This window comes from Fragaria vesca, linkage group LG2, assembly GCF_000184155.1.
Source record: "Fragaria vesca subsp. vesca linkage group LG2, FraVesHawaii_1.0, whole genome shotgun sequence".
Taxonomy (NCBI): domain Eukaryota; kingdom Viridiplantae; phylum Streptophyta; class Magnoliopsida; order Rosales; family Rosaceae; genus Fragaria; species Fragaria vesca.
This window is the reverse complement of record NC_020492.1, coordinates 157,554-168,311: the sequence shown is the minus strand read 5'-3', so window position 1 is coordinate 168,311 and position 10,758 is coordinate 157,554. Positions and strand designations below refer to the sequence as shown.

General features: G+C 43.6%; 1 protein-coding gene across 1 annotated transcript; it reads right to left on the bottom strand.

Moving 5' to 3' along the window:
- Nucleotides 1–4,056: 4,056 nt before the first annotated feature.
- On the bottom strand, nt 4,057–5,313 carry LOC101310861 (UPF0496 protein At4g34320-like). The gene has a single exon (XM_004291951.1). It carries the CDS (start codon nt 5,311–5,313, stop codon nt 4,057–4,059), a length of 1,257 nt encoding a protein of 418 aa, XP_004291999.1.
- Nucleotides 5,314–10,758: the final 5,445 nt, after the last annotated feature.

Genomic DNA, 10,758 nt, shown 5'->3' with positions numbered 1-10,758 from the left:
TAAGATAAAGCTCAAGCCAGATGGATCAGTTGAACGGTATAGAGCACGTTTGGTCGCCAAGGGTTACAGTCAGGTGGAAGGAATTGATTTCAAGGAAACGTTTGCACCTGTGGCTAAGCTGACTACCGTGAGAGTTCTTCTCGGCATTGCCGCTTTACAAGGTTGGCACCTTTATCAGTTAGATGTGAATAATGCTTTCCTTCATGGAGATTTATCCGAGGAAGTGTACATGTCCTTGCCTATAGGTTTCGGCCGAAAGGGGGAGACTAGAGTGTGAAAATTGCACAAAAGTCTTTATGGTTTGAAGCAAGCTTCCAGACAATGGTTCATCAAGTTATCTGTAACATTCAAATCCGTCGGGTTTCACCAATCATGGACAGATTATTCTTTATTCGTCTGAGCACATGCAGGCAAGTTCACAGTGTTACTTGTATATGTTGATGACGTTATATTGACAGGGAACATTTTGGAGGATATTGAAGATGTGAAGAACTTTCTCTCCAACCGTTTCAAACTTAAAGATCTTGGAAAGCTCAGGTATTTCCTCGGCATTGAAGTAGCAAGGTCACGCGATGGCATTGCTCTTTGTCAACGCAAGTATGCTCTTGAGATTTTGGAAGACCGGCTTCCTGGCATCGAAGCCAGCAACCTTTCCTGCCAACGGTAGCTTGTCACTCATGGAATTAGGGGGAGAACTGCTTTCCGATCCTGCACAGTATCGTAGATTGGTAGGGAGGCTCATCTACTTGACCATAACTCGGCCTGATCTTATGTATGTGGTACATGTTTTGAGTCAGTTCATGAACAAACCTAGACAGCCACATCTTGATGCTGCTTATCAGGTTCTCCGCTACATCAAGGGGACTCCAGGCCAAGGTATGTTCCTTCCTTCAAAAGGGAAATTGAAGCTCACTGCTTTCTGTGACATAGATTGGGCTCGTTGCAAGGACACTCGACGTTCACTCACCGGCTATTGTGTCATGCTTGGAAATGCACCAATCTCTTGGAAAACCAAGAAACAAAGCACTGTAGCTCGAAGTAGTGCGGAAGCAGAGTATCGTTCGATGGCAACAACTTGTTGTGAGATTCCTTGGCTACGCAGTTTGATGAATGATTTAAGGGTAAGGCAGATTGGACCGACACGGCTGTACTGTGATAACCAGGCCGCCATTCACATTGCCAACAACCTCGTTTTTCACGAGCGTACCAAGCATATTGAGATAGATTGTCATATCATCCGAGAAAAGGTGCAGAGAAGTGTTATTCAAACAAGACATGTTTGTACCGCACAACAACCAGCGGACATCTTCACTAAGCCACTCAACACCGAGCAGTTCAAGTTACTTCTTAGCAAGTTGAGAGTCATTAACATCCACTCCAACTTGAGGGGGAGTATTAAAGCAGGAAATCCTTGTTGAGTTAATATTGCATATTGAGTGTATCTCCATTGTTTGTTACCTATTTTAGATAGGAAATCGATTTGGTTTAGGTTAGCTAAACCCTAGCTGGCTAACACTTGTATATATAGAGATAGTTTGTATAAACCTTCTTTAAGTGAATACATATATTTCACCTCCAGTTTGGCTTCCTGATCGAATAAGGCACTGTAGTGATTCCTGGTTTTGATTGATTCCCGATTGTTGGGGGTTTAGCAACCATGCTTTCAAAGTGCTTTGGGTTTCTAGGTTTAGTGGCGCTGTAGCTTTGATAGCGGCGTGGCGCGGCGATGCAATCTAGTGACTTGGCGGAGAGTTGCAGGATGGCGCCATTTTCCCATTGTGTTGAAGTAGTGCCCAAGAGGCTAGGTGTCCAAATCAATATTAGATGGGCCTGGACCTTTATCAAATATGCTTTGGCGTATCTAATTTGAGTTTTGGGCAAGATTTAGGTCCGCGTATGGGACTCGGGCCGCTTGCATCTACGAATATTTGATCCATTTCAGCTGTCTAAAATGATTTGGTATTGGTTTTGGTTCTTAGGAGTTTGATTGCTAATTCACGAATTATTTACACCCTTGGTTACTTTCGAACTCTTGGTGTGTGATTCACCTCTCCTAAATGGTCGTCATCGGTTTCGGTTATGGTTACTATCATAACTTCATTGCTTTTGTATGCAGTGCAACGATGTCGTTCGGCATCAAGTCAAGTCATGCTGTTACTTCTCATTATAGATGCGTTTGTGGTAACCTTTTATTTATTTTTTCATTATAGATATGCGCTTGTGCATCTTGTTATGTTTTTTTATTTTCTTCTGATTCTTTTACAATTTGCATCGTGCTATGTGCTTTATAATTTTTATTAATATATATTTTTCGTCTTTAATAAAAAAGGAAAATGCCCAAATACTCAAAAACAGGGTTCTTAAACCCCAATCTAATTAAAATATTTTCTTATGGCCCATTTCAATGATTCTTAATAAAATGTCCACTTTACCCTTCTCCCATCTTATCTCTCCGATCTACTCTCTCATCTACTCTCTCTCTCTCTCTCTCTCTCATCTACGATCTAAAATTTTTCCTCTCTCTCTCACTCTCTCCTTCGCCGCCGCCCTCATTCGCCGATGCCGCCCCACCCGCCGCTTCATCCCCGGTTCCGACAAGGTTCGAGAGCTTCCGGGCTCGTCACATCGTGTTCCGGACACCGACGACTCCCCGGTAACCCTAGTCGACAAGATCATCGCCTCCCTTCGAAAATCCCGAGTCTTCTCCAAACCCTCCCTGCCATTGCCGTCGCCTCCGTCCTCCTCCGTCCCCAAAGAGATCGCGCCTCTGATCCGATGGCGCAAGGGCGAGTTGATCGGCTGTGGCGCCTTCGGCCGCATCTACATCGGCATGAATCTCGGCTCCGGCGAGCTTCTGGCCGTTAAGCAGGTCAAGGTTTCCAATTTGAGTTGTTACGATTTCCGGATTGGAGTTGATTCTGCTTAATTTTGGTGCTGGAGTGTGTTATAGAGCGATTTGGATTGCTGCTGTTTTTAATTTTATATAGTTTTGGCTTATAGTTAGGTTTCGATTTGCTAAGTGCTTCATTTTGATTCTGGAGTGTTCCTGTATTAATTTTGGTTTAGAAGTTCATTTGCTTGTTGATTTTCGTCGATTTTGGTAATTCAATTGTACTGAACAGTTAATTCTATATGATTTATGTCATGGAGTTCAATTCAGAAGATGAGAGCTAGTTTAGTAAGGGACTTGGCATGGTTTAGTATGTAATGTTGATATGTAATGTGAACAGCAAGGAGAAAGCTCAGGTGTGACTTCTGTTCTGGTTAGTGGCGGTCAGTAACTGGTTAGTGAACTGGTTACTAGGGGTCAGTAACTGGTTACTGAGTGTCAGTAACTGGTCAGTAGGTGAACTGGTTACTAGGGGTCAGTAACTGGTTACTGAGTGTCAGTAACTGGTCAGTAGGTGTCAGTAACTGGTTAGTGAACTGGTTACTAGGGGTCAGTAACTGGTCAGTGGGGGTCAGTAACTGGTTAGTGGGGGTCATTAACTAGTCAGTTGTTGGTTATTGGAGGTCAGTAACCGGTTTCTAGGGAAATTCTGGTGGCCGGTGACCGTCCGGGGACCGGATTCCGACGGCCGGTGACCGGAGTCCGGCGGCCGGTGACCGGAGTCCGAGGTTCCGGTCAAGTCTTTTTATGTTGAAGAGGTGGGGGTAAAATAGTCTTAAAATAATATAGTTTTTTAAGACTTTAGTGAAAATTTGACCATTTGGGCACAAAAAGAGTTTACTTTCATTCAAATGGGCTCATAGAAAAGATTGTTATTGGAATGGGCAATGAAGGATTACAATTAGTACTAAATGGACATTTTTCCTAATAAAAAAATAATAATAATTGACGTCCATTCAAAGAAAAACCACAATTCAAATGGATATGCATGCATTAACTTGCATTTGTAATTCAATGATGATTTAGAAAAAAAAATTACAAAGATTCACCTACCCAGAGAACAAATCACACATTAAGATGATACGTACAAATTAAATGGACAGAAGATAAATAATGAAACAATCCCTAGTACGTGCTACTTTTTTTGAAATACTCTATAGCTAGTACTACATCTTGGTCTTCGTGTTCCACACTTCACTTCTCTTCAACTCGCCATATTCCATCAAAACCTGATCCCTTGCCTTTCCTGTAATCTTGAGGCACTCCTCTCTTCTCTTGTCCAATTCCTTAATTTCTTGGTCAAAGTCTGCCAGCTTTCCCATGATAATTACTTCCGGATCCTCAATTCTCAAATCTACTCTTCCCTCATCATTCGCAGAGTTTAATTTGGACAATACTTGATCATTCCCCTTTGCAATGACCTTCTCAACAAGAGACATGATGCCATCCAACTCTTTAATGGCTTCTCCGGTTCCGGCTTCCATCGACTTAATTAGACCCTTCTGTGCCTCCAGAGTTGACTCATAATCTTGAATCAGATTAAGAAGCCAGTGTCGTCCCTCTTTGAATACTGGCGAACAAGCATAAACAACGGCACCACCAGCAACAACTCCGGCTATACATGGATGAGTGGTCAAGGCCGAAGCAACTGGCGGAGCAGCCATAGCTGCCGCCATGATGGTGCAAACAAAGAGAGCAGACAACATACCTATGAACACCACATTTACAACCTTCTTTAAAGTACGAGCAAGCTCCACCTTCTTATCAAACTTGAGAATTTGTTCTTTCAACTTGTTAAGCATGTCTGCATGTTGGTCCTGCAAATAGTTCACCTTTGCAACAACTGCTTTTGCAGAATGGTGATATTTCATTATAGACTCGTTGAGCTTCTTGGACACTTCCCCATCACGTACCACATCTGCGATACATGAATGGACATCATGAGCCGACTTGATAAAGTCTTGCAATTCCTTTTCGCAGAGTTGAAGCGTCTGCCAGCTATTGCCCACGTACTCTGTCATCAAATGATCCAAGAGCTTCTCATTTGCCGTCATCACCATACCCGCCTCCTCACCCTTTGCCTCAAGTATCTTTTGTGTGCATGCCGAGATTTCGCTCACAATCTTCTCGTTGGACTGCGTCAGATACTTGAGGCATTTATTCAACCGATCAAAACCGGTGGTTCTGTGCCTGGCTACTTCTTCGGCGCCGGTTCTGAGTTTGTCGTCGAAGTCTCGCAAGTCTTTGTCATCTTCGCAATCCGCCTGATACGATCTCATCAAGTGATTCAAGTCTTCACTACTTGAATCACTTGGTTCGGAAGTGATGATGGGAACAACCTTCTTAGCAAAGGATGTCTTCCGCTCCAAAACGGGGCGTCGTCGTCTATCGGGCTTTGCAGCCTTTGCTTGAACACCGCCCATTATATTACACCGCCCACGAAAACCCGAATTCTAAATCTCTTTGTTTGTGTGAGCTATATAGGTAGCTTCGGATCGTACTGCGCGCTCTCTAGCTGTTTGTTTATATAACTGGCTAGTAGCTAGTGATAGTAGCGAAGACAAACACGTCTTAGCCATAGACAATTTCTTAGCAATTAAGCGTCAAATGGTCGGTCACGCGGGCTACGCGTACTACAGATACTAGTAATTTCCTCCTTCCTTCCAACCCTAAGTCCCTGACCGTGTGGAGCTTCGCTACTCCGGTCTCCAAGAAATTCCCAGGTCAATGGGTTTTGTACTCTTATTGTTGTGCTTGTGGAGTCTTCAACTAGACTTTAACCCCGTTGGTGCTGATTTCTATTTTTCCCTCCACGTTAGCTTACTAGACTTGATGGCATGGATGGCATGTGGGAATCCACGTTAGGTATTAGGTAGGCACGGTTGTTGTGCTTAATTACACCAATTAGGTTTTTTTTTTTTTTTTTTTGTATATCAACACTTATCCATCAGTAGAGAAATCTCCATATATACTAGGGAACCCATATACTAGAAGCAAATATGATTATTTTTCAATTCTTTGTTTTATTTATTTTTTATTTTTTTAAATAGGGGTTAATGAAAAAGAAGATAGTTTACGATCTAATTGGGTGTCACAATATTCTAAAGAACAAACAAACGACATCGAATTTAAACCAATGCAACCTACAGAAAAAGATAAAACAATAAATCAATGAAAACGAACGTTATGAGAGACCAAACTTATCTCGTCTATATTGGTAGAGAATGAAGTTAGAGGCTCGTCACTCCAAGGCAACGCAAACGGCAACAAACCTCTTTTTCCCCTTTTTTCTTTTTTTGATAAAGGGATGACACATTTATTAGCAAGAGCTCAGCCACTTGATCATTTCATACCCTGAAATTATGAAAGGATCAAAAGTTTATTTAAGATGCAGTGTAAACATTAAACAATTACTCCGTCTCTACTCTATCAAAACATTTAAACTTGCGCTATTCACAATTATTGAGATTCACCGAGGAAATTTTGGTTAGTTTGTGATTGTTACAAAACGGAAACACAATATATATAAAGAAAATGATTATTGGCCATAATAAGACTTAAGATTTACGGCCTTAATCTTAGGTGGCATACTATGTCACCTACACATATCACTAATTAACAAGATTATGTTATGTCGTTCTTAAGCAAAAATACAATCTTATCCTTCTAAATCCAATGGTTTTAGATTATTTTGTCTCTTTATTAAGAGAAAAAATTTGATTTGTGTTTTTCTTTTATTATTAAAAAATATGTATTTCTAGCAATTTTTTTCTCTTTTCTTTTTCATCACCATCATGCTTAGATTAAACGTAAATTTAGTGTGAAAATACATATATTTATGAAAATATACTTGTTCAGTTGTTCAAAAACACGAATTCTTATGAAATATATATATATATATATATACATATATAATTTGTAACACCCCGGACCTGATTTTACCTATTGACTGGGTATTCTGCGAGTTACTGAGGAATTTAACCACGCTCGGTAACTTAGTAAGGTAACACTCTAGTTTATTTTTGAGTTTTCTAGAAATGTCGAATCCCTCTGTTAAGGTCTCAATGTAGTAGTTTGTGTTGACAGAAGTTCTCTGGTGTTTTAGGATTATTTGTCGAAACTTCGAGTTATTTCGATTTATTGAATGTTTGGTAGAAGGAATTAATTTTCTGAAATTAGAGTGTAACTTTTTACAGGATGGTGGAAATTGTGGACACTAGTGGAAAAAATCATTTAGCCGACGGAACAATAATATTTTCGTCGCCTAAGATCTACTTAGCCGACGGAAAACCTTCCATAGCCTAAGTTTTCACCTAGCCGATGGAAAAATATTCCGTCAGCTAAGAAGATCTTAGGCGACGGAAATTTTTCTTCTTAGCCGACGGAAATTTTTACCTAGCCGACGGAACATTTATTTATAAATATAAATGATTATTTATGATAACATAGGCGACGAAAAATTATTTCGTCGCTTAGGTTATATCTTAGTCGACGGAAATATCTACTTAGTTGACGGAACCAAATTTTTGGCGGGATAACTGCCGCTTAAATATTTTGAACTTAGACAACGGAAAAATATATTCCGTCGACTAAGTTCAAAAATTTTAAGCGGCAGTTATGCCTGCCAAAAATTTTGAATTTTTTTCGGCTCCATTCTATAACTTTCAGTTCTCTCTCCCTCATTCTCTTCATCTCTCTCTCCCTAGCACGTCTGCTTGCTCTCTCTCTCCCTCGTCTGGTTGCTCCCCCACCATCGCGGCGCCTCCTCCTCCTCCTTCGCCGCGACACCTCCTCCTCCTCCAAGGAGCGCCGCCTCCTCCTCCTCTTCTCGGCGGCAACTCCTCCTCCACCTCTTCTTGGCGGCACCTTCTCCTCCTCCAAGCAGCGTCTCCTCCTCCTCCTCCTCGCGGGGTGGTTGACGTCCGGACGGTTACTTTCCGCGGCATAAGTAAGGCAATAGATCGTCGTACATGCGGTTCCTTGTCGACGGTAGAATCCCAATGAGTTTAGCGTCGAAGGTGGACTGGAGTTGTTCGGGAACACACAAACATAACCGTCGTGGTCGCCGGAGAAGAGGAAGAGAAGGAAAAGAAAAAAAAAAGAACCTAAAAAAATAGAAAAAAAAACCGCCAGTTATTCTAAAAAAAAAAAATTTAATTTTTTACTTCCGTCGACTAAGATCTTAAGAGACGGAAATATTCCGTCGGCTAAAAAAAACTTAGTCGACGGAAAAATAATTTCAGTCGACTAAGTTTCGTCGACTAAAATTTTGGCAGACGGAATCATCAATTCCGTCAGCTATTGTCTTAGCAGACGACGCTTAGCCAACAGATCTTAGCCGACGGAATTTCCGTCGGCTAATAGCCATAATCCAGTAGTGGGATGACCCAAACGAACCTGGGACCCAGATAGGAAAAGAACTTTTCCAATATGGAGACACATCCCATAATCAAACTACCGCTACCGCGGCCCCCATTAACCACCCTGATGCCGCCACAGCTTTTGAAATTTTGAAAAAAGACTTCCACGCGTTCCGAGAGCAAGAAGCTAAGGACAAGGCTGAAGCTGAAGCGTACCGGGTTCGTATCGCCGAGCTGGAAAAAGAACAATTCTTACTCCGCACCACTCTAGATCACCGCAACAACTAAAATGAAAGTCTAGATGGGGCAGCAAGGGTCACTCCCACCCCGGACGCCACCCTGACATCTTTTTTTCCTAACCAAGGACAGAGTAGTTCCGTGATCCCGGAAGACCCCAACCAGATTATCTACCACTCATCCACTCACCCAACCATCCACAATCAATAACGAATCCATACCCCTGATAAACCAGCCTAAGCCATCTGATCCACCCATTCCTAATCTCAACTCTGCTAACACTGCTACCCCACCTCTCGACATGCAAACTTGACTGCTCCTCCAGCTCAGCAATTCTGTCACTCAGTTGGCCTCGCGAATTGAAGGTGTTGAGAGTCACGGGAGCCAGCGACCTCTCTTTTCGGGTTATGGACATCTCCCAAGTCCCTTCACGTCACAGATGCAAATGGAAAAGAGGCCACCTGAAGCCAAACCCTTCAAGGTGGACAAGTATAAGGGCGCAGGAGACCCTCATCTTCACCTTGAAACATTCCTCTCATTATGCAGTTCCACTCGGTACACAGATGCTATGGCCTGTCATGCTTTCCAAGAAACCCTCTCAGATGAAGCGCTTAGTTGGTTCCTTAACTTGCCTCCCAACTCCATTGACAATTTCGACCAGCTCTCGGAACGCTACCTCAACCGCTTCATACTCTATGCCAGCATCTACCGCAGTGTGGATGCCCTGTTCCACATCAAGCAAAAAGAGGGCAAAGGACTCCATGAGTTACTGTCTCGGTGGCAATTAGCCACGGCACACTGTCACAACTTGGAGCCCCGGGTCGCTGAACAAGCTTTTCGCCGAGCCTTGCTTCCCGGCAGCTTCCTAATGGAGATTAATAGGAACCCTCAAGGGTCATACGATGCCTTGATGGACCTTGCTGTCCGCTGGGCACGTGCCGAGTTTGCCACATTTGGACATTTTAACCCCACCACCACATTAACACTCCCAGCCCCACCCCCCAAGCAACAATCCCAACAAAAGTATGACCATTATGACCAAGGGCAGGACAAAGGCAAGCAGCATAACAGCTCCCGTGACAACAACCAGGGGCGCGGTTCAGACCGTCGCCACAGTGGGCAGCGGGGACAGGACCATCCTTATCGGTCCCGGGAGCAGAGCCCTCAGCAACAGCAACGTCGCTCCCCACCACCTCGTTATTAGGTCCACACAACCTTAACCACTACATGAAGATATATGGGCTAGGCACAAAGATCTCATTCCCCCCACCTAAGAGCAAGTATCCTAAAAAGCCCCGGCGCGCAACAGGGAACAAATATTGTGCTTATCATGATGACAACGGCCACACCACTAAGATGTGCCATGACCTCCACAATGCCATAGAACACTTGATTCGCAATGGCCAACTCCATCAATACTGCACTCCCGCCATGGGAGCCAATGCCATTGAGGTTCACTGTTAGATCTTAACATGGTGGCGCCCCACGACTATCCCCTCGTCAGCCTTCTGCAAAAAGGCAATGCAAGAACCATTTGGAGATTCTTGAACTACAAAGAGGTGTCACCACCACCCCCATCAACTTAGGACAAGGTGTCATTTTACAAGAGGGAAGATACGATCAGTTGCCATCACAATGAACCCTTCATAATCAATGTCCAGGTGGATCGCTATAGGTGTCATACGGCCCTCGTGGACACATGAGCTGCGGTCAGTGTGATGTTTGCTGATTGTTATAGAGGACTCTGGCGTGACCGAGCTAAATTATATAACAACCATGATCCCCTTGTCAGCTTCTCGAGAGAGATTGTGCAGCCCTTAGGCTCAGACCGCTTGACAGTGTCAGTAGGGACCAGTCCCTGCCGTGCTTCCATCACAGCACGTTTTCTCATAGTTGATTCCCCTCATCCTACAACGTCATCTTGGGTCGTGACATCCTCTGGGGACTACAATGCTTCATTGCAGGTCATATGCTACTCTTGAAAGTGCCTACTCCGGGAGGCATACTCACAATCCAAGGAGATAGAGCCGCCATTGAACATTGCCATCTTAATGTCATCCAATAGGGATGTAGCGCCTATGAGAAATTGCCACTTAGCCCCTCGGAACCCATTGATGACCCTAGGGATGACCCTGAAGGGAAAGACAAGAAGCAAGCCCCGAGACCTAACCCGGCAGAGGACACATAATGGGTATCCTTGTCACCTAGTGCTCCCGAGAGGAAGGTCCGCATCGGCACGAGCCTTAACCCAGAACTCCGCCATAAGCTCAT

What these genes read in the sequence shown, in the direction of transcription:
- LOC101310861 (XM_004291951.1), bottom strand. Translation starts at nt 5,313, where the DNA reads ATGGGCGGTGTTCAAGCAAAGGCTGCAAAGCCCGATAGACGACGACGC.